Source organism: Ruditapes philippinarum, unplaced genomic scaffold (assembly GCF_026571515.1).
Source record: "Ruditapes philippinarum isolate M1 unplaced genomic scaffold, ASM2657151v2 ctg458_1_1_1_1, whole genome shotgun sequence".
Lineage (NCBI taxonomy): Eukaryota > Metazoa > Mollusca > Bivalvia > Venerida > Veneridae > Ruditapes > Ruditapes philippinarum.
In genome coordinates, this window is record NW_026857740.1 from 121,784 (window position 1) to 146,010 (window position 24,227).

A 24,227-nucleotide genomic window follows, 5' to 3' on the forward strand; every position below is an offset into this window, starting at 1 on the left:
TTACAAAACCCATCTTTTATGATATATTTTTCTTTGGTTAATATCCGAATCTACTCGTATAACCTTTGTATATATGTATGGCGTTATGCAATGTATATGATTAGAGTTTTAACCATAAAATAATTTTATTGGTAAACTAATATATGCAATTCCACTTTTGCAAATCAGAGCAAACCGGTCCAACAATTACATGTAATATAAAATGTATAAAGTAGGGCAACGTAAACATCTAGTTTAATCACGTAAACATGCAAACATGTTATCAAAAAAATTAAATATTCAGTCAAATCAATACTACCATACCATATTAACATATGACCTAGCCCGAAAACGGCACGGGGTATACTAACGTCATCAAAGATTACAAAATGAAGCCTACATTCTTACGAAAGGTCATTGTTACATTGTGGGACATTATCATCGTGTATATCCAGTACCAGTAACGCCGAATGAGAAAATAACGTACGATTTGCGCAAACAGTTCATTTATTGACAACTTAACTAATAAAATAGGAAAAAGCCGTAAACGGCTGCGAATACAATGTACATTATTCTTAATCCCTCCCATAAAATTACTAACTTTACAAGATAATTCATGAAAGTTATGGCTTGACCACCGTTTTGAGCGTGATTTTGGCTTTTTGTCGACTCTTACTAATACAACAATGCACACTGTACAAGTCATTAAAATTTCGATTATTGGTAGGCAAGTGACATTGACTAAACTTCTAGTGACATAGAAATTTGAAAAAACTTAAGCTGTTGACGTGAATAGTTCTTCGCGGTAACGGCGGACAATGTGTATTTTTTCATATATGGTACTGAATTGTTGCACGGGTTTTCAGAATTTCATTCACAAACACGAGCAAGAGAATACACACATAAAATATAAAAATCTACTTTTACAATTAAAGAAAACTGAAAAATTACGAATTACTTAAAACTACGTACCACAAGAAGATTGTATGCTTCGAAGGCGTAAGACAGTGTAAACATGTATAAACTATTTTATTTCTATTCTTGCATATCAGACTGGCGTTTTCATTAGTTTTACCCATGCCGAAAATTTCGTCTGGTATGGGGGTGCCAGATGAGTCGCTTGCTGTACAATGGCATGCTTAAGATGACGTAATTTTACCGTTATGAATGAAGTTGCAGTTGTTATTTCAAGCGCTGTTGTAAGAAAATAGTTGCTGATGTAAAGACATAAATTCCATCGAAACTTGTTTTATTAAGGTAAAGAGTTTAAAATATAATGGAATATGGTATAATATGCAAGAAAAATACCTGACGTATGTTTGCGGTTCGGATCAGAATATCCGTCCCTCGGGATCCCACCCATGCAAGCCTCGTAACCGCCAAATGGGCAGTTCTCCTCGGGACGGATATTCCTATCTGAACCGCAACATATGACAGATATCATTCTCCTTTCGAGTACACCCCTTCTCTACAATATATGTGTTAATATTTTATAGGGGGGAATTTTATTCATAAATTTACATTTTAAAAGGTTTTTTTTTTAAAGTGCAAAAGCTAGTATTTTTTCTACGTCAAAGCATGTGTCGTCCCCCATCCTGTGATTACATCCATATATCATTATCAAGTGTTTTGATGTAACATATGATGCTAAAAATACTATTAACATAGTCATGGACCGATTCACTTTAACCTGTTTACAGACTAAAAACTAACTTTACTGTCTGTTGCAGAAGGGAAAAAATCCCGGCATATTTTATCTATTCCTTTTTTATTTATTCATTTATTTTTGTAAACAAAACATGTTGCAATATAATCATCTTTAAGAAATTCATATATGCAAGTACTTGTACACTAATCATGCTTGAAAAAAAATCTATTTTTTACCTCCACAATTATAGCCGACCGTATCAGTTTATCTGAACGAACGAGATCCGGTTTATTAATAGATTTTCATTAAATGTATTTTCACAAAGCTGTAAAATGCATTAAACATTGAATATGTTAAACCGCCTCACAGTATTCGATTTAGAAGTACACCCCTCTTCACATCCCATTGATCATACATGAAATATATTCAGTTTCGTTATATTTGTATGAGGAGAATGACACCAGAGTAGGCTCTAAACTTCTTTATAGTGGAAAAATGTTCAAATAAAATCTCAATAGATTTATAACAATTTGAATACAGGGTGTTGAAGCAAGGAATAGGGTGGTTGTGGGGTTTATTTTTTTTAAATTTCAATAAACGTGTGCATGTATCTAAAATAGTAAATTGTTTTATGACATGCAGTACATTTAAATGAGTGGTTATGCATGAAAAGTATATCGAATATACATACGTATCTTCTCGATTTATATTTCATTTAAGATTTTATTTGCCTTCATATAACATCAGGTAAAAATTGGAAATATAATCGGCAAAGGCTATCGGGATATACAAATAGTGGTTAGTACTGTTGTTTATTTTCTATCTAACTTTAAATTTTCAAGAAATAAATTAATTTTACAATTATTTTGTTAAGGAATCAGTTACGGTTATTTGGTTTATTCTTAGGTCTCAAAGAATATACATTGTGCGCAAGAAATTAGTATGCACTAATTAGTTATATAGTACAGTTTAAAAGATGATCTTATAATTCACATATATGTAACAAGATAAACGCGATACAAGTATCAATACGTATAGAACGTGGCCTCGGTTATTCCGAATTTATAATATGCTTTTAAATTTAAATAATTACTTTTCTGCAAGTGGTTCAACAAATCAATGGTTATACAACAATGTACGAGTATACATATATTAATACCTATACATAAGATTCAAATACGTAAACGCATAAAAAGATTACTTCCCGGTTATATTTTGTATGAGTAAATACAACGTGAAGGTGTGTGTTTTAATTGAGTTTCAAATCAGTAAACACATCGTCTAAAGTCTGATTAAATGCAGCATTCCCCCAGACACTATCTCCGTTAGTATGTTGTCAAATACGTCAGATGCGAATGTACTCGGCATTGAGACAGTGACATCAAATAGCTTCATATGATTAGAAATAAATTAAAAGGATTATTGAATAAATGGGAATAAATAAATAAAAATTAATTAATTAATTAATTAATAAATTTAATAAATAAATAAATAAATAAATAAATAATTTAGTAAATTAGAAACAAACAATTAAATGGAAAAATTAATAAGTTAATAGTTAATTAAATCAAAAATCTTATAAATAAAAAAAGATATTCACTAAATTAATTAATAGCTATCAATTTACACATTAAAAAAAGATCAATTAATTTAAGCATTTAAACAGTACTATGCCCTTTTATTGATAATTATAACAGAATATGGTAAAATATGCAAAAAAAAAATATCTGACATACATAAGTTTGTGGTTCAGAACGGAATGTTCGTCTGTCGGGTACCTGTCTATGGGCGTCAAGTCGTCAAGCCTCGTTATCGCCAAATGGGCGGTTACCCTCGGCACGGATATTACGATCCAAACCTCAGAATATGATTCTGATTAATCAATAATTAGGGTTTGCTCTGTTTAATTAAAATGTTACAATTTTAGCTACCGTTCATCTTTAAGACCATTTGATATGCGTTATAAATATGAATTTGATATATAACATATTTCCTTTCTTATCTAAATGGAAAGAATATATAAATAGTACTACATGTATGTATGGGTAAAACTAAATTGTAAAATTTAACTTTTTGTTGCATGGATTTACAACTTACTTTCAACAAAACTGATTAAATGTTTGTTTTATTACAGATGCGTAGGCGCGCTTATGTCAGACTTCTGGCATTTCTTGTCGTCTGCTACACCACCTTTGGTTTTGTCACGTGGTACGGGTCTTACCAGAGGGGTTCCGGTAAGTAAAATAGAATGTGATATGTCAACCTTTGTTTCTTAGTTTCTTGTGCCATAAATGAAGGTTTGTAAAACAATAAATAATTAATAATTTTATACTGATTATATTTTTTTGAATAAGTCATAACAGCAAACCATGAAATAATATATAATTATGAATGTTGTTGGTTTTAACATATTTATTCAACGAAACATTTAACAAGTGAACAATATTTACAAGTATATTTTTGGATTGGGCAGAAAGCTATAAAACTTTGTTTGGAATGAAAGTTGTTGGCAAGTGTGAGATACATCATCCGATATTACATAATTATATTCATATATGAGCCGCGTCACGACAAAACCAACATAATGGGTTTGCGACCAGCATGGATCGAGACCAGCGCAGTCTGATCAGGATCCATGCTGTTCGCTATCAATTTCTCTACTTGTAATAGAGTTGGTAAGCGAACAGCATGGATCCTGATCAGACTGCGCGGGTGCGTAGGCTGGTCTGGATCCATGCTGGTCGCAAACGCACTATGTTGGCTTTGTCGTGACGCGGCTCATATAATGATTGTTCTAAAACAGAATATAATTGTTCATACTGAATCATTTAGAACTGTATCATTTTTTTTTTCAAGCAATATTTGATAAGAATATCTCATGATTCATTTTTATTTTTTCATCAAAATTTGAAATACTTTTATGGAAAATGTGCTAATTATACACATAACGCGCTGGACAAGTAACCCGAGGTCCCGTGTGTCGGTGCTGTTCACCGGGCATGTAAAACTGTATATCGCCCTTGAAACTGGGCAATAACTATCTTATGCAATAGCCTGAAAACATATAACCTTATTTTTGCAAGTGCTTTAGAATAAAGGCAACCGAATGCGACAGTGAATAAACAAACAAACACACAAAAATAATTGTACTTCGCTACAGTTTGCAAGAGTGTAGCTCATTCCTTGCTACATCCGCATATAATTAGAAACAGCAATTATAATTATGTAAGATTTTCTCTTCAGATTTAATCCCGTTTACTTTAAAGATTAAATCAAATATTCTTTGTTCGGAATGAAATATGTATACACTTTATCATATCATACATATATAAAAACAAGTCAATTTTCAATCGTTAAGCAGCAGACGAGCTGATTTCCGGGGAAATGAAACAATCAAACTTTGCACCGGTTGTTGTTGTTGCATACATGCGCAGTGGATCCACTTTAACAGGGAATCTTATTCAGCAAAATCCGGATACATTTTACGTCTTTGAACCACTTCACGATATCATAAGAGGGTATCAAAAGGAAAAAGAAATCCAGTTCCCCAAAACAAGATTTGTGTAAGTTTTGTAGATTTTTTTTCTGATAATATCTATGTATATTACTATCTGTTGTGAAAGGTTTTACATGGTTACAAAACATTCTGTTAACTGTTACCAGTAAATGTCCTTCAGTTATTGTTATTTATAACAATATTTGCCTTTCTTAGAAGACCAATTGTCTTAAACGGTTCTAGACAGTATTGACTGCAAAACTCGTCTTGTTTGTTCACTGTACGTAATATATTAATTCTAATAGTTTCATTGATAATCAAATATGATAATCAATTAAATAGTTACTAATACGTCATTATCACCTCCCTTGCTAGATGCAGATTCACTTAAAGGAAGTATATATCTTCCTTAATGCACATATGCTTTGAAATTTTAGAGCAAATATTGATGAATTACAGATAAGAATCGACTTTGTGCAATTTGATACATATGCATAGACTTTAAAAGTTGTTAGACTTATGTAACATTTTACGGAAGCACATAGGCGACATGTCAGTTATTTCGTGGATATACAGGATATATACATGTATTTGACTGATATGTCCGTACTGTTTTTGTAGTACTTTTAACAACATCTTACTAATTCGCTCATTTTATTCAAACATTTCAGAGCGGAACGCCCATTAATGGATATAAAAGAAGAGGTTGACGGTTTATATCGTGCATGGTTCACGTGCGATATGGAATATATTCTGTCCGAGCCGTACCGTTACCATGTTGGATTTTTCAAGCACGGCCATAAAACGAAATTATTATTAAAGTGTTTGGATAATACAACATACACACTTGTCAAAGATAATGCAATGCCGTGTACGAATTACTTACAGAAATTGTGCATGGATTCAAAATATAGAGTACTCAAAACTATTCGAACACCGTTAATTTGGTTTAAAACTCTAATGGAAGAATTTCCAAACATGAAAATTGTACATTTGGTAAGAGATCCGCGCGCAATCTTGACGTCACAGCGCAGATTCGGAGAATGTTCCACAGTTAAACACGGGGGTCTCGCTGGCTGCACGAGATTTGTATGTTCTAGTTTAGAAGATGACTTATTAACGTTCGAAATATTTACTAAATTATTTCCAGGTAGAATATATCAAATTAAATATGAAGATATAGCACTTAATCCTCTATCAAAAACAAAAGAGCTGTATCGCTTTTTAAATTTGAAATATACAGACTCCATTACGAAATATATAGTCAATATCACAATGTCTGGAAATAACGCTACTTATACTTTAGATACAGTTAGACCGAATTCATCCGAAATGATTGACAAATGGCGAACTAAAATCAGTGACGAATTGCTAGATACAGCTCAAGCTATGTGTAAATTTGCGATGAAAGCATTATCCTATTACCATTTCATAAAACCGATGAAGTAAAAGGACAAGAAATAAAGAGGGCGGGTGAGGTAGACAGAAAAAAACAACAACAAAATAAAAAATAAACATTTGGAACAAAGTGAAGAGTGAAAAAAACTGACTAAATGCGCAGTGACTTTCCAATATCAATTCATAACAAAAAAAACGATCTGTCAAAAGAAAAGCGATGGAATACAGTATTTTTATGTTTATTCAATTTCTTAACGGCATTAAAAGTATTAAAAAACAGCATTGCCATCATTATCATCATCATCATCATCATCATCAACAACAACAACAACAACAACAACAACATCAACAAATTCATATCATCATTGTCATCATCATCATCATCATTATCAGCGATCACCGTTCCAATAGATTTGTTTTAGATCACAAAGAGCATGCAGAAATATTCAAACGCAAGAAGTTTAATTAGTTCATGTTATATTTTGTAATAGATTTGCCTGTATTGTATTTGGAACCGTCCATTAAAAAATAAGGGAGCATCTAAAGGCGTCATTCATTCGTAAGAGGGGTTTTCTTATACTAGCAGTTAGAAATGACTTTATAGCTGTATTTGCTACTTATCAGGCGATCTGTATTCATTGTCTAAAACAAGACGACAACAACAACAAACATTTAACATAATATTATCTTCTCACGGTTATCTCCTAACTTGACAATGATGTATTAAACGAAACGAGTTGCAAGCACTTTGAAAATTGTATTCGACAAACCACTTCACTTGACATTTGAGTATTCATTGAAGTACAATGATTCAGATGTCTTCCTGAAAGTATTTTAATCTTTTACCATTTTATCTTAAGCTTCGGTCTCATTTACTCCCGGCAGAGCCCAGCACCACCCGGTAAGTTACTGGGATGATTCGGGTAAAATGATTGTTACGCTCACATTTACCCCGGCAGCACTAGGGTGATTTCCAACTAACACCCAGGATACCCCCGGGACCATTCAGAGCCCAGGGTAAGCTACGGTTCATGCCCGTGCTTCCTTGGTCGTTCCAAGAAGGGGCCGGCAGAGCCCCGGCTGACCCATGCAGAGCCCCGGTCGATCAAGGCAGAGCCCCGGCAGAGACCAGGACGATTCCGGTAGAGCCCCGGTGGATTGAAACGATCAAAACTGATGACGTTAATACATAATTTCCATTTACTACACAGAACAGTCATATCATTTCGCGCAGCTGCCACCGTAGGGTAAGGTAAGGCCACCGTAGGGTAAGGGTAAGGTAAGACTGGACAAAAGGGAAATGGGGAAAGGTTTTAATACAAACAAGTGCAATCATCGCAAATTGCCGTGATTCTTTTGAAATGCACCGGGCTTTGTCGGGGCTCTACCGGGATCAACCGTAGCTCCATCGTCATCCTTCGGGGCACTGCCGGCATTCACTGGGGCTCTACCGTAGCTCTTTATCATACCAGGATCATCCCCGATTTGTGCTACGGTGCTTCACCAGTGTAACTCCGGTCGTTCCCGGCAGAGTTAAGGATGGAGCCGGCAAAGCTATACCTTCCCGGATCACCCCGGACCACCCCAAAGATATAGAATATATATAAAATATAAAAGATATATTAAATATCCTGAGAAGAATGCCGGATGTTTCCGGATCATCTCGGACTTTGCCGCCAGAATTACGAATGTACCCTGGTTGGCAATCGCAACTACTCGGTCCTTTCCGCCAGTCTTCGGATAAAGACCGCGAACACAATAGTATGAATACACAGAACGGATGCGGTATTTCGGTCTAACCTACGCTAAGAAACTAAACATGTAAACACATAGTAATTTAATGCTGTATGTAGTAAAAGTCCACCTAAAATGAGTGAATTCATAGGTACAAAAGCAAACAATACATTATTTATATATTTATTATTATGCTTGTAGAAACCGAAAGTACAAAAAACCAACCTGTTGACATTTAGTCGGATTTGTTAAAAAATTGAACACCAGCGTTACAAATTGTTGTCAGACATATTTTCAAGCATAAGAGTACCGAAACAGACATTTCTTTTCTTTTGGATGTCAAATATATACATTCATTTTACATTATCTCTGTTTCTGTTTACATCTGAAACCACGTGGTAGAACTACTTTCAGTCCGTATTGTTTCCGAGGTTATTATAGATAATAGCCGAGGCAGTTCCGAATGCCCTGGTTGGTCGTACCCCGGTTCTTCCCGGATCACCCCGGACGTCTACCGGGGCTCCGCCGGGATCGATGTTACTGAGACTGCAGCTTTATGTCCGTCATATTGAATATCAAAATATTATTAAAAGGGGTACTATAGCTATTACTAAAGTTGATGTGGAGAATAAAAAGTAAATATACTGAAAGGAAAATGAATATATTTCATATGAATTATGCATTGATAAATAATATATTGATGATATATATTTGATAAAGGTTAATTAACTGTTAACTGATTAAGTAAAATATTAATTTGTGTCCAGCATTCTTAATGATGCTTTTATGGAAATCAATATCAAACTGAACGGTTGCCTGGCTTTAAAATTTCCAAAATGCAGCCTTCGCTGGTATTTTATTACAAATAGTGTAAAAAGGTCTAAGGTCGACAACTACGCAAAGCAAAATACAAAGTCCTGTATACGGAACTGACTGTACAACATCTTACCCTTACGAGTTACCTCGCTTATCGAAGAAAACGACACAGGAGTAATTTATTTCTACTACAATACAAACAGGAAACTGATAATAGCTAAACGTGTAGTTTTGCTTTGACTTATACGCCAATGTACATATTTTTTAATCAGATGAGAGATTTTCTTGAATTTTTTAAACGAAAGATGAAATAACGGACTATGTTTAGAGTTACAATATATTAAAATCAGATATGGCTTTATAAGGTGTCCATTTACTAACTTAATGACATGCGCAGGTAAAGTAACAACATAGACACTAATTTATGCATTATAGAACAATATGCGGCACTGATTTCATATTTGTAAGCATATATCATTGGAATAATCATTCAAATATGTGAAAATTTGCCAACACTAAATATTGTATCTTATATTATTAACACTGTTCACTAAACAATAAGGGATACAGTTTTGTCTTTTCTTCAAAGGATAACTCGTGTATATTTCTGAGGCTCAATTTGCTTTAAAGACCAAATGTGCAAAAATCAAAACTGCCCCAAAAAGACCTATCCAGGCACCATTTTGACGTATAAAACCAGCAGCTAGAAAAAAAAGAAGAGCAAATTAGCTTAGAAAAAACTAACATGAATAAGATTGAACAGAAATACGTTATTAGATTTACTTTATAGGAAAACAATATGTATTCCTTTATGATTATGTCTTGAAGCCGTGAAAATGCATCTGCTTATTTTTTTTTTTGTTATAATTATTATTTGTTTTGTTTGTTATTTTTTGTTCGTCAGATCTGCAGAATTGTAAAGACGCAGTAAGAACCCGAGCCTGCATTGCTTCAATGTTATTTTCACTTTTCGCCCTGAGGCATTAATTAACATATTAAATATATTTAATAATACTAATAATAATACTAATAATAATAATTATTTCTATCTTAGAAATCACTCTATGCCAAGCATCTATTACAAGCTATTTTTATTATCATCATTATAATTGTTTATCATTATCATCATCATTGTTATTATTATTATTAGAATTATTATTATTTATCGTTTTAATTAATTTTCTTGCGTCTAAATTAAATAAAAAAATAAAAATTACCTCTATCTTCACGGTTGATAGAGAGTTGATCATCTCTATATAGCACAGGATGCATACGTAGCTCAGCCAGGGCTTGCATGTGAGCTTCACTTTGAAACAATAAAAAGATCAAGTTGTTTTCATCATTGTCATCGTTCATCGACCTAACCCATTCAACATATCCAGTCATATCGTGCTCCATCTGTTGAAACGTTTGAAAAAGTTGGGCTATATTAGGATTATTATCAATTCTATGACGACTTTCGTCTTGCTTCTCCTTTAACTCACTCATTATCAATAGTATGCTGTGGTAATAGTCATGCACAGCAGTTCGTACAAGTCGTATGTGTTTCAAATGGCATTGCTGGCAGATCTTTTTGGCACAATGTAGGCATATTTCGCGCTTTTGACCAATCGATCGGCACTCCTCACATTTCTGCTTTTTGAATGAATCTGGCGTTTCCGCACTTGACATCCCTTGCCCTGATCCATTATGTCCGTCTCTCGATAATACCTGAGTTGCATTTCGTACCGACGAAACCGTATCATGGTGGTTTTTGTAGAGGTCAAGAAGATTTTTCAAAAGAAAACTATTTGGAAACGTATTTGCGTTTATCTGTGAAAACGCATGGTCCGCTTCGCAAACAGGACATTTCAAAACACAGCTTCTGGATCTTTAATAAAGAAAAAAGAATAAGAAGATTATAAAAAGGGTCTATTTGTATAGCTTAATGACACCATAAACTTGTACTTAAGTGTCGGATGATCCTAATTCTTTATGAATTTAATAGTTTGTTAAATGAAAGTGTATGTTTTATCTAAACATCAGAAGTAAGCATGTTAAATTTACCAAATGCCGTTATTTATTACTGGTTGAAAACTTTCATTATAATTGTGGACCGTCTTCAATATGATTTTATTTTCATTACTGAAGATCAGTGTCTAACCATACGAAGGTAAACATGCATTGTAACAAACTATGATTTATTTTTTTAATAATTCTTCAAGGTTTGATCTTTTGTGCTAGGGAAAGACTGGAATACTGTAAACATATTTTTTTCAAAATCAAATAAGAAGACATGATCACCATTCAGATAGTTGTACGGATTAGATTCGTAAATCAAAGCCTTTATTTTTTATAATGGCTATTTTGTCCATGTGTTGATTGGTGCCCCTAAGGATTTTTTGAGAGGCGGGATATGCTAGGGCGGCGTTTCACTTTATACATGTACGCAACAATACTTGTTTCTTTAACTACTTATAGAAAACGAAAACTTAAGTGAAAGTACGGTAAAATTGAACTGCCTGCTGACACTAAAATAGAATATTTTTTATACCACTATTAAATCTTATTGTTGTTTCAAAAGATTGTTTTTTAATTCCAAACGTGTTATTGAATGAAATGACAAGTTTGGTAATCATCTCTTACCTTTGCAATAATCTTTCTAAACACGGCCTCCAACATAAGCTATGTTGGCAAGGGAGTTGTTTTGGTTCATTGACCATCCCAGTGCACACTGGACATTTTAATAACTCGGTTAAATCCATTTCTGTCACTGGATTAATTGTAAGTATGTTAACTTTAATATATTACCAACTTATCAACTTGGAGATAATAAATTGATAATTATACACCTAAAACTTGTTATCTTATCACTGTGACGAAAATCAGTTATCACTGTGACGTTAACAAGTGATTGTTATGATACAAGTGGGCGTACAGTTATATCATTTATATAAATTTAAACAAATATTTAAACACTATGTTATGACAAGAATGTTGATAAATAAAAGATTGCATGATAAATAACTCACATTTATAAATAACATTTTCTACGACAAATTTAATTTAGGCTAACTTATGTTATTTGTAAGGTCTGTGTAAATAACAGAATTATTACTGTCATGGTCCTCTGCGGATCAAGTAAGTTAAAATTCACTATAAAGTTCAAAATGTATTTACACTGACCGGGCAATACTAGTAACAGTAAACAGTTTCAACGCAACATGAGCAGTTACATGTAGCAAGTCTTACGTCATCAGCAGTACTCTCACTGTAACAGTTATTTTGTAATTACTGTAAAATTGACAATCCAGACAAATGACTCTAGACGTTTCCGCCCATAAAAAAGATTCTAAGATAAACTCTAATTGTCGCTTTTAACAATCAAAATGACTTTAGCATTAGACAGACGACCATCATTTGTAACAATTTCCTTCTTACAAAGAAGACAATCCAAGAAATTGCGAACACTATTCAACGTGGATTTTTTTCTGCTTACGCTTTACTTTTCGCAACTTACAAAAAATGCAGTCTGTGCATCTTTATTTGAGCCGCGTCACAACAAAACCAACATAGTGAGTTTGCGACCAGCATGGATCCAGACCAGCCTGTGCATCCACGCAGTCTGATCAGGACCCATGCTGTTCGCTTACCAACTCTATTACAAGTAAAGAAACTGATAGTGAACAGCATGGATCCTGATCAGACTGCGTGGATGCGCAGGCTGGTCTAGATCTATGCTGGTCGCAAACCCATTATGTTGGTTTTGTCATGGCGCTGCTCATTGATTTTTGCTATGTTGTTCGGATGAGGACAATTGCATTAGTGCTTTAACATTAATCTGTAAATATTGCGTTTAACTCAATTTCATACCAATAAGAATCTTTATTCTTTACCATTTTGCATGTAAGAGATAAGGATGCTGTTAGAGTAACATTATCCTAGACATACGATTCTCTGGCAGGGACTTATCATCTGTACAATTGTCAGCTGTTGAATATCAACTAATTTTGTGTTTTGTCTGAGCGACATCAATTGAGTGGTCATCAAGGAGTTCATCATCATAAGTTAACATAACTATCTCGGTTGATAACAGATGCAAAATGTCAGTAAATGCATTTTGATTTGGGCAATGTTCAATTCAAATTACTGGCAACTTATTAGGCATCAGTTTACTATCTTTGTGTTCACGTTCTTCTCCAATTTGGCTTGTTTGTCGAAACTTATAAAGGCTGGTAACAATACCCTGTACATACATTTAGGAACTTTAAGCTAACGAATTGCTCTATTTTATGTATATTTTGTCTTGCAAAAGTATCTGATATGAAGTCAATATTTTAAATAATGTGAATGAACTATGTACATGAAACAGAATATCAGTTAATTCTTAGAATTCTTACGACCGCCTCGAAAGTAGAAAAAAAAGAAACAAAAGACCAGTTAGAAACTATAAGAGTGTTGTTCGATTTATCGCTCGTAGTTATTCATTTTTGTCTAGATCAAAAATAAATAGAACAAAAAATATGAATAAATAAAAAAGAAATATCTGAGCAAAAGACCAATCAGAATCGATTGATTTCATTCTGTGAAGACACATAACGTTCATTTTCGACTTGTTTCTGACGCACAAGAAGCATATGAAATGAATTTAAAGGTTTCCAATTGTTACGCTAATTTTGTTCATTGACCATTGACATTTAATTCTAATCTAGATAACTAGGTTATGTACGTAGATTTAAAGACGTACAAAGTGTCAAATTATATAAGTTTGAAAACTGAACAAAGGATGGTACTTAATAGTAATCTATTTTCCAATTTAATTTAGTAGAAATAAGATGAAATGAAGTGTTTAATATAAAAATTAAAATGCATTGTCACAGTATCAAACGTAGATAGTGTAACACAGAATATATTTTCATTACACAAGACTATTTCCCAGGATTGGAGGCAAGTACATTGTTTATAAAACTCATCAGAAACAAAACAACTTCTTCTTATCGAAATTTTTTTTTTCTTGAAAATTTGTATTTGGAAAAAATGAATTATATTTCAGAAAAAAGAAGTTTTGTCACTGCAATACTTTTCAAAACCTACACCATGACCTTCAAGTAACGTTAAGGGCATCTGCTATTTACAAATACATGTAATGAAGCAAACATTCCTGTCAATTATGTGTCTGACATTTAGTCATTTTGAGTTTTTATATCTCATAGATTGTCTAGTTTATAAATTACGCTAATGATAGAGGCAATATCTTCGGACATTATAGCATTCAAACACGACATACATTTTTTGGAAACTGCTTGCAATATACACGTATATTTGTTACAGAAGTATTAAATTAACCAAATGCCCGATAGCAGTTTATGACGCTTACCCTCTACTGCGTTATCACATTTGCAGTATATGACTTCTGTGTTTATCCGGAAAAAAAATGAATGATTGCAACAAGAATGTTTTGACCATACAAGCAGTTATCTTGATTCGATAATTACATCAAGAGAAAAAAATATTGTTAGAAAATATGTAATTTATCATGTAACAGGAAGTTTACAGATAATAATAATGATTTTACATGGTATCATTGTTTGACATCTTCGATAAATTCCCGATAATATTATTTATCATCAAATTCGACGGATCTAGAGGCTTCAAAGGCATTTTTTGTAGGAAATTGAAACATTATTCTTTATTGAAATGTTTAATTTCATTGAAAATGAAAAAAGACATTCATTTTAAAGGTATGATTAAATACTAAAAAGTTATAAAAAAACATCTCAAGGATTATTGTGATTTCATGTCTTTATTTTCTTTTTATACTCGAATATGAAACTTTTTTTTCATAATTATAACTGTTTGAAAATGCTACAAGATTAGCTTAATTATATATTAGCACCCAAAGCTTTTACGTGCAGAGTAGTAAAGAATGAACGATATTTAGTAAGTAGCACTACTCGAGCCATATGATTCTCTCTCAGGGAGTAATCATCACATAACTAAGTCTAGCTCTTTCATATCAATTAATTTGTCTTTTATCTGAGCAACATCAATAACGTGGTCATCGAGGAGCATATTATTAGAAACATAACTATTTCGGTTAATAACAGATGATGCAATGTCTCAAAAACGACATTTTGATGGGGCATTGCTAAACTCTAATTACTAGCCACTTTTAAGCTTCTATTTTCTATCTTTGCATCCACGGTTTTCCCTTCAGTCGGCTTTTGTCCTAGCCTCAACTTGTACAGGTAGTTTACAATACAAGTTAACAATACCCTGTGTCTACGTTTTCCTTCAATACAATTGTGTAGCAAAGATATTAATTCTTCAGTCGATGGAGCATCTGACACTATTTAACTATGTACATGTAATGTAACAGAATATTAGATTTTTCATATTCAGCATGCATTATTGACCGACAGACACCTTTAAATTTTTAAAATTTAAACACTTTTTTAAAAACCTATTTGCCCGAAAAAATATACATACATGTTTCGCAAGATACATGTATGTTGCGCATGCTGTTGATTGTTGAAAATAATTCTTGAAATAAATCTCTGAACAAAATTAGAGGTGAAGGGAATAACATATATTTTCTTTCAGATACATTCTATATTTCTGAATAGCTGTCATTCATCATTTGTCCCGGCAAAATGATAAAAATCGAGACTTCCCTGCGACCATTTAGATACATCTTCACACACGCCATACTTAGGTACTGTTTATCATTTACCAAACTGAATAAAGCTCATATGTACTTTTTTCTTACTTGTAGGGCCGATTGCGACAGTATGTTCCGGCTCAATTGTCATTCGGATTTCCCGAAAATGATCTTAGCCATACAATTAAAACGTCCTTTACAGATAGACGTTTGACGAAGTATCAGAATATCGTTGTCCATGGAAGTAAAACCAATTGTTGATTTTTGTTAGAAAAAATGTTTGAAGTAATATGAAAAAAAAATATATAAATAAAAAAAATAATAAACTCAATTTTAATGGGGACGATTGTTTTTAAATTGCCAGTTTACCTGCCGACTATGGACAACGCTTCGTTTGTTCTCGAAATCATGAAAATTACTTCAGATACTAATGCGTAGTGTCATTTAGGAACTAATCTTATCAGACTGAATTTTCTTCGTAAAGTATATTATATTGCAATGAAACAAAACAACAACAACAACAAAACAATTGTATACTGTTCTCAGATCTTATTGTTGTGACATTCGTTGGGATCAATTAATTTCAAAGTGAGTAAATTCGCGGTCATTTGATAGCCGATAAATCATCTGAAACCATGTGCTTTTCTACTTCTTATTCATTATTAATCCGAGTTAAAAATTGTTTTTTAAATTTAATTTGATATTTGATCATAACATGGTATCTAAATCTGTCATCTTTTCAGAATTCATCATTATACCCCCCCCCCCGCAAATCATAGTTGTAAGTGCTTACAAGGGGGTATAGTGGAATCAGCTTGTCCCTCAACCGTCTTCCCGGACATTGGGTTTTCCTTGTCGACCCAAAAACTTAAGATTCCTTTGACCCACAGTCTTCATATTTGGAATTTAAATTGGTCATGGTTAGTAGATGATCCCTATTGATTTTGAGGTCATCGGGTCAAAGGTCAAAGTCACAGGGGTCTTGACTTCAAAAAGCTTGTCCGCCCAATAACTTAAGATTCCTTTGACCCACAGTCTTCATATTTGGTATTTACATTAGTCATGGTTAGTAAATGATCCCTAATGATTTTTAGGTCACCAAGGCCAGGTCACAGGGGCCTTGACTTCAAAAAGCTTGTCCCCCAATAACTTAAGATTCCTTTGACCTACAGTCTTCACATTTGGTGTTTAGATTGGTGATAATAAGTAGATGATCTCTGTCTATTTTGAGGTCACCTGGTCAAAGGTCAAGGTCACAGGGGCCTTGACTTCAAAAAGCTTGTACGCCCAATAACTTAAGATTCCTTGACCCACAGTCTCCATATTTGGTATTTACATTGGTCATGATTAGTAGATGATCCCTATTGATTTTGAGGTCACCAGGGCAAAGGTCACAGGGGCCTCGACCTCAAAAAGCTTGTCAACCCAATAACTTAAGATTCCTTGACCCACAGTCTCCATATTTGGCTTGGAAGTTAGCCATGATTAAAAGATGGCTCTATTGATTTTGAGGTCACAAGGTTAAAGGTCATGGTCACAAAGGCTTTGACTTAAAAAGCTTGTCTGCCCATTAACTTAAGATTCCTTTGACCAGATGTCTTCATATTTGGCATGGAGGTTAGTCATAATTAGTAGATGACCCATATTGATTTTCATGTCACTGGGTCAAAGGTCAAGGTCACAGGGACCTTGACTTCAAAAAGTTTGTCTGCCCAATAACTTAAAAAAACCTTTGTCCCACAGTCTTCATATTTGGCATGGAGGTTGATCATGACCATTTGGTGACCCCTATTGATTTTGAAGTCACTGGATCAAAGGCCTAGGTCACAGGGGCCGTGACTGAAAAAGCTTGTGCGCTCAATTGCTTAGGTATGCTTTGGTCAACAGTGTTCATATTTGGTATTGAGGTTGTTTATGACTAGTAGATGACCTCTTTTGATTTTTAGGTGACTGTGTCAAAGGTCAAGGTCACGAGAATCTTTTACTATTATAAGCTTGTCTGCTCAAATGCTTAAGCAGTGTATTGATTTTGATATTTTCACATTTGAAGCATGTAGAATACATAACTTAGCAATGTACTGGCTTAGTAACCTCAGATTTGGCAGGGATGTTGTCCTTGAGCTCTTAATGGCCACTGTTAATTCTGACAAAGTGGTATGGGGGCATTCACACCATGACAGTGGCAGTTATAGTTTGAATTTGCGGTTTTATTTACACTTTTTATACTCTATCTCAAAATATTTAGTGTTTTATATAGTTTATAATGTTAAAAGGGAATCAATCGCCACTTTTCAAGCAATTTTATGTTATTTAGCTTTCTAAAGTATATCAAATAACGTATTTTTCCCTTACCAATATTTGTTTACTTTTCATTCTTGCTTTAGCAGTAATTTTCTCTTATTTTATGATCCATTTTCTGTAGAAATGAGTTCTTTACTATAAAGGGCTCTACGCCCATCAAACTTTTTAAACACTAACTCTTCAAATATATGTGATTGCCAGTTCAACGCCATCATTAGTGTCCTTACTCTAACAATTGTGATATAATTTGTGTGTAAATGGCAGTCCAGACAAATGAATCTTGATGTTTCCGCCAATAAAATTAATCTGATATAAACCCTGCCTTACTATGCTTTTAATTATGACACTAACTAGAGCATTAGACCATAATGCAACAATTTCCTACTAACAACTATCTAAGAGTACAATGATATCAGAATTCATTAGAACTGTTCTGTTCACATATTAGTTGAAATTTTGTGACTTGACTCGTGCATTTTGGTTCTTGGATGTAACGTTAAGCATACATTCTAGAAATGTATCAATCTGTCCCAGTTATCAGGCATATATCCGTAGCTTAACTGTAAACTGTATATCAATTATGTATTAATAAAATTAACCTACTTATTGAGTTGTGAAATCCAGAACCAGTTGTCGACTTTAACCAGAAATAAATTGTAAAATGAACTGCGCCTTTACTTTTAAACAAAACACTTAAGATCATTTATAAAGATTATATCAGGGGCATACGCTACTGGTTTTATAAACGTAATGAATCCTGATCGTGACACTCCATTTTGTAATTGTTTGTAAACTTGACTTTAAGCCTGCAAAATTCCATACATGTTTGCATTGTTGTATAAAGTCCCCGGATTTACACAGATGAAGAATGTAAGTCTGTAACAAACTGCCAACTTGAAGTCACTTTGTAAAAATCCACATAATTCACTGTGTTTTCTTTGAAATGTAATTTTACATGTGTTCTAAATTTACTGTACGCCGTCATTTTGTACTGTTGTAGTCATTGAATCGTTAGTTTCTGTAACGACTAGTAGGCAGAATAGTTCCGTCTTTGTTCATAAGAAATTGAATCGCAAAAGGTAGAGCATTTTTGAAAGTAGTCATTATTGTATTTTCTTATAGCTCTATGATTGTAAAATTTCCTCCATTACAGTTAAGTTCAATCCGATCAGTTATTGATCGTATCCGATCACTTTTGTCAGACAGCTGTCAACCATTTTTGAGTGTTGATAATTTTTCTACCATTCCAACCTTTTTTGGGTAGTGATTGGGCTTTTCATATAAATACGACGAAATATTGTCTTTCTTCTTAGCAACATCCTTTTACGCTGTTTTAGAAAATTTGGAGTGTTAGAAACTCTAGCGGCCATTGTACTTGTAAATTTGTGAATTCTGTGCATATTTAAATACAAATGAACATTGCTGATACCCATAATTTTGCTATACATAATTGTGACAGTTGCTGATATTACATGATGATATATCTACATGTGAATAAAATATGTTAAGTTGATTAAAGTATATCTGATTTGTGCTGCATCTCTGGTTCAACTACAAAGTCTACAAGTAGATAATTTATCCATTAAAATCCTTGCTAAATTAAGATCGAGCTACTAGTACAGTTACATCTTTGTAATAGATAAAGCAACCAAATAAAAATTATTTAACAACAACACTTGCTAAAGGCCTGTTCAGCCCGCACGAGACAGTTATTTGTTAAGTTTATACAGCCTTTAATGTTTTGCCGAGGGCAAACGTTTTGGTGCGAAAGTGTAAGAAAGTAAAAACAAAAACACAAATACAAAAACAACAAGTATATTGTGTATAAGACATTTCAATTTATCATTCATTTAATGTGAATAATATATTAAACATAATGAATTGTCTGAAATTATAAACGTCACAATAAATTTGCAATACAATACTTTGAATACAAAATTATTGTAACTGTCGTGTTTTAATTATTGTGAAACGTTCTGTTTTCGTATATGTACAATATTTATTGGTTTAATGTTAAACGTAATAAACAAAATAAATATATCAGATAAACCAAAAAACATAAAGGTCGTTTAGTGATTGTTTTTTTTTTCTTTTCCTTTTTTTGAATTGGTAAAGTCAGTTCTTTTGTAATAGTTATTTAATCACTTTTTTATCCGTCACGTAAAAATCAAACTCATTTTAAATCAGCAAGGGCATAGTTTGTATGAGACTTTGTAGACAATTTACTTCCAAATGCGTAAGAACATACGAAATATGAAAGAATCGGACATCACAAATCATTAGCAAATATTTCTTCCGAGCATGTTTTCTCTTCTCTGAAATTTGAATCATAATTTGGATCAGTCAATTGTTTATGTTAAGTCAAAATAAACATGTAAATACAACTCCATATTATATTTGTAACATACACAGAAATGGTGTTTTCATAAATATATAATCATTTATAGCTGCATTGCTAGATATATTAAAACATCAGCTTGATGATGCATCGTTTTCAAAATAAGTATCTTTACTCTAGACATATGATGTATGCTGTCTCAATCTGTAACATTACTAGCTCTTTCATATTAATTAATTTTGTGTTTTGTCTGAGCGACATCAATTAAGTGATCTAAAAGAGCGTATCATCCTTAGTAAAATAATTATTTTGGTTGCTAACAGATGGAATGCATCAGTAACGGGATTTTGTTGGGGCATTGTTAAATTCAAAATACTAGCCACTTTTTGGGTTCAATTTTCTATTGATACGTTCAGGTTTTTTTTCCATTTAGTTGGCTTTTTTGCTTGATTAAAATAATAACATTGTTCAGGTAGTTTATTAAGTTAACAATACCCTGTGTCCAAATTTTCCTTTTCTTTACAATTGTGCATCAAAGATATTAAATCTTCAGTCGAAGAAGTTTGGTTTGGTGTACATACATTTGCAATTCTTAAGCTTCCTAATTGCTCGGTTTTATTTCATTTAGTGTTGCAAAAGTATCTGACATGAAATCTCTATTGTAAATAATGTGAATGAACTATTTTCATGGAACAGAATATCAGTTAAGTTAGAATTCTCAGGAACCGCCTTGAAATAAGGAACAATTATTAATTTTAAGAGTGTTGTTAGATTTATCGCTCGTAGTTTTTCATTTTTTTCTAGATCAAAATTCAATAGAACAAAAAAAAAATAAACAAAAAACCAAACAGAATAGATTAAATTCTCTGAAGACACATCACGTCCATTTTCATCTCGTATTGACGGTCAAGAAGCATATGAAATGTATTTAAAGGTTTCCCTTTGTTACGCTTATGTCGTTCATTGATCATTGACATTAAACACTAGGCTTGATAGCTGGGTTATGTAGATTTTAAGATTCACAATGTATCATATTATATAAGTTTGAACAAATGATAAAACTAATGTTATTCCAGTTTGTAGAAATAAGAAGAAACGATAATGTAATAAATAAAAAGAAATGCAATGCAGTTTTAATAATCTTAAATGTACATTATCAAGCGTAGACTGTGTAATACAGTATATGTTTTTGTATTACACAAACCTATTTAAATGGATTAAAGGCAAACACATTGTCTACAAAACTCATCAAAACAAAGAAATTTCTACTTATCAAAATTTATTGTGTTTGTATTTGCAGAACAAAAGATAAGAGAAAGAAAAAGGTGAAAAAATTAAATTTGAATAGTACGTATTAGTAAATAACAACATTTTGAAAAAAGAGCCTAGGCTAAATGCTTTAGATTTAAATTATTCTATACTTCTACTAATCGAAATTTATTGTCTTTGAAAATTTGTATTTGGAAAAAAATGAATTCACACAAAAAATCAAGGAAAAATGAATGTGAATAAATTAGTAAAACTTCTTTTTTGAATACCAACAATCTTGATAAAAAACCTAAATGCTTTAGATTTAAATTCAACTTTGAGCTTTCACTATTATTCATGTGTTTGACTAAACTGCATTGTGACTTGTGAGACTAGATTAAGTAAATAATACCACTGATAGCAAATAATATAAAAAGTTCGTTCATTTGTCAAATCAGATAAAAATGTGTTCAGTTATAACATTCAGTTATCATTTAAATAAATCTCCATTTTTCAAGTTTTTTTACAGTTGCAGTTCAGATACGTTTCTTGCTGTTTTGTTTCCAGATTTCTCCACTAAAGAGGATACTGTCGTCGCATCGAAGTCACCATGACATTGATATATCCCTGTTCTGACTTGATAATTTACATTTCATTCGGAAGTAATGTCGCCTAAGGTTTTTTGACAATTGATTTGTTGATTAAAGTGCAGCTATTTTTTCTCACATTTTAATTTACAACTTAAAAATACATTTAAAATTATACAGTATACTTGTTACGAGGTGTCAATTCTGACAATTATTTTTTAAAATCTATTTATTTCTGAATAATCTAAAAAACATCCAAGATGTTTAATTGTATTGCATATGTATTTTCTTCTTTGCTACTGTTTTAAATGTTTCTTTTTATTAACTCGACTCACTGTTTTCATATTCAGCATTATTGACTGACATACAGTTCTTTTTATAATTTATACACTCAACATGTTTTGAAAATCTACAAAATTAAGCAATTGACCATAATAAAAACTCGTTTGCCCGAACAAAAAAATGCATTCATGTTCCGCGCATGTTGATTTAAAAAAAATGATTGTGTACAGAATAAGGTATTTAGGGAGGAGCATATATTTGCTGTATGTTACTAAATAACAATCATCCATCATTTACCGCGGCAACATGATAAGATCAGGAACTTCCTATGACCATTTAGAAAAATCTTTACACACGCCATACTTAGGTACGATAAATTAAATCATATTGCAATGAAAAAAAAAATGTATACTGTTTTTAGATCTTTTGACATTTGATTGGAACAATGCCAACGTGAATGAACTCCCGCACATTGGATAGCTAGCTAATCAGCGCAAATAAATTACCTGACACCATGTGCTTTTCTACTTTTAATTCATTATGAATCCGAGTAATATATTGTCTTTCAAATTTAGTCTGATATTTGATCATAACATGGTTATTAATTCCGTCATTCTTTCCAAATTTAATTTCCATCATTTTAATTTGTGGTTTTATGTTATACACTTGATTTCAAAATATTCAAGAGTACAATGTGTCATAAATAATTTATAATGTAAAATGGAATCAAATGCCACTTTTCAAGAAATTTTATGCTAAAAAGCTTTGCAAAGGCGATAAAACAATATTTATTCCTTACCAATACGTTATTGTACTATATATTCTTGCTTCAGCAATAATTTTCTCTTATTTTATAATCCATTTTCTGTACAAATGAGTTAGTTACTATAAACGGGCCATACGCCATTTAAATTGTTAAACACTAACAGTTGAAATATAATACGTAATTGCCTGTTCAACGCCATCATTAGTGTCTTTACTCTTACAATTGTGTTGCAATTTGTGTGCAAATGACAGTCTAGACAAATGAATCTAGACATTTCCGCCAAAAGAATTAATCTGATATAAACTCAGCCTAAGTACTGCTTTTTATAATGACAATAACAGGCGCATTAGACTATTATGTATCAATTTCCCACTTACGACTATCAAAGAGTACAATTCTATCATAATTCATTAGAACTGTTCTGCTCACGCATTAGTTTCTTAGTTTCTACTCTAATTTAATAAATTCTTATAACGTGGCATTTTGGTTTATATAAAACAGAATATATTTTAGTTCGACTCGTGCATTTTGGTTCTTCTATATAACGTTTAGCATAAAATCTAAAATGTATCAAGTTTAAAACAGCCTGATAGCATACGTATCAATTGGTTGGAATGTGTCAGGGAAAAAGTACATTATGTACTAGACATTTTAATTCATTTTATATAAACATAAAATTTCTAATTCATCTAGTATGAATATATTAAACATAATGAATTGCTTGTTATTGTAAACATCACAGTAAATATTCATACAATACTTTGTTTTAAGCTTAGATTTCGGATACCGGTACAAAATGACTTCACATGTCTGTTTTAAGTCTTTTAAAACGTTCCGTGTTCGTATAGGTCCTGTTATTTTAGCATTTGCCTTGTTTCTGTTGTAACTATGTCTCTACTTCTATAGAATTAATGCCCTCCTGTAAGCTTAATAAAAAGATAAACTGATATTGCGTAGTCATTTAACACGAGTATTTATTGGTCATGCACTTTTA

The 24,227-nt window shown here is 32.5% G+C and overlaps 2 protein-coding genes across 3 annotated transcripts; one reads left to right on the plus strand and one right to left on the minus strand.

Moving 5' to 3' along the window:
* The first annotated feature begins 2,082 nt into the window (after positions 1–2,082).
* Positions 2,083–6,616, plus strand: LOC132750798 (carbohydrate sulfotransferase 1-like). 2 transcript variants are annotated; one of them, XM_060740836.1, is made up of 4 exons: positions 2,083–2,425; positions 3,762–3,861; positions 4,986–5,190; positions 5,795–6,616. In XM_060740836.1, the coding sequence occupies exons 2-4, from the start codon at positions 3,762–3,764 to the stop codon at positions 6,570–6,572; spliced, it is 1,083 nt and encodes a 360-aa protein (XP_060596819.1). In that variant the 5' UTR covers positions 2,083–2,425; the 3' UTR covers positions 6,573–6,616. The 2 variants fall into 2 exon arrangements, with proteins under 2 accessions (XP_060596819.1, XP_060596820.1); XM_060740837.1 differs by having other exon boundaries at positions 4,989–5,190.
* Positions 6,617–8,507: 1,891 nt separating this feature from the next.
* LOC132750799 (RING finger protein nhl-1-like) lies at positions 8,508–11,880 on the minus strand. Its single transcript, XM_060740838.1, has 3 exons — positions 11,697–11,880; positions 10,289–10,941; positions 8,508–9,774 (listed from the first exon to the last, which is right to left on the minus strand). The coding sequence occupies exons 1-3, from the start codon at positions 11,813–11,815 to the stop codon at positions 9,686–9,688; spliced, it is 861 nt and encodes a 286-aa protein (XP_060596821.1). The 5' UTR covers positions 11,816–11,880; the 3' UTR covers positions 8,508–9,685.
* Between the last annotated feature and the right edge of the window lie 12,347 nt (positions 11,881–24,227).

Excerpts from the sequence above, each read along its gene's own strand:
- LOC132750798 (XM_060740836.1), top strand. The coding sequence starts at position 3,762 with ATGCGTAGGCGCGCTTATGTCAGACTTCTGGCATTTCTTGTCGTCTGC. Across the intron at positions 3,862-4,985 it reads GTCTTACCAGAGGGGTTCCG|CAGCAGACGAGCTGATTTCC; the intron begins GTAAGTAAAATA and ends TCAATCGTTAAG. Across the intron at positions 5,191-5,794 it reads TTCCCCAAAACAAGATTTGT|AGCGGAACGCCCATTAATGG; the intron begins GTAAGTTTTGTA and ends CAAACATTTCAG.
- LOC132750799 (XM_060740838.1), bottom strand. The coding sequence starts at position 11,815 with ATGGATTTAACCGAGTTATTAAAATGTCCAGTGTGCACTGGGATGGTC. Across the intron at positions 10,942-11,696 it reads TTAGAAAGATTATTGCAAAG|ATCCAGAAGCTGTGTTTTGA; the intron begins GTAAGAGATGAT and ends TCTTTATTAAAG. Across the intron at positions 9,775-10,288 it reads TATCAACCGTGAAGATAGAG|CTGCTGGTTTTATACGTCAA; the intron begins GTAATTTTTATT and ends TTTTTTTTCTAG.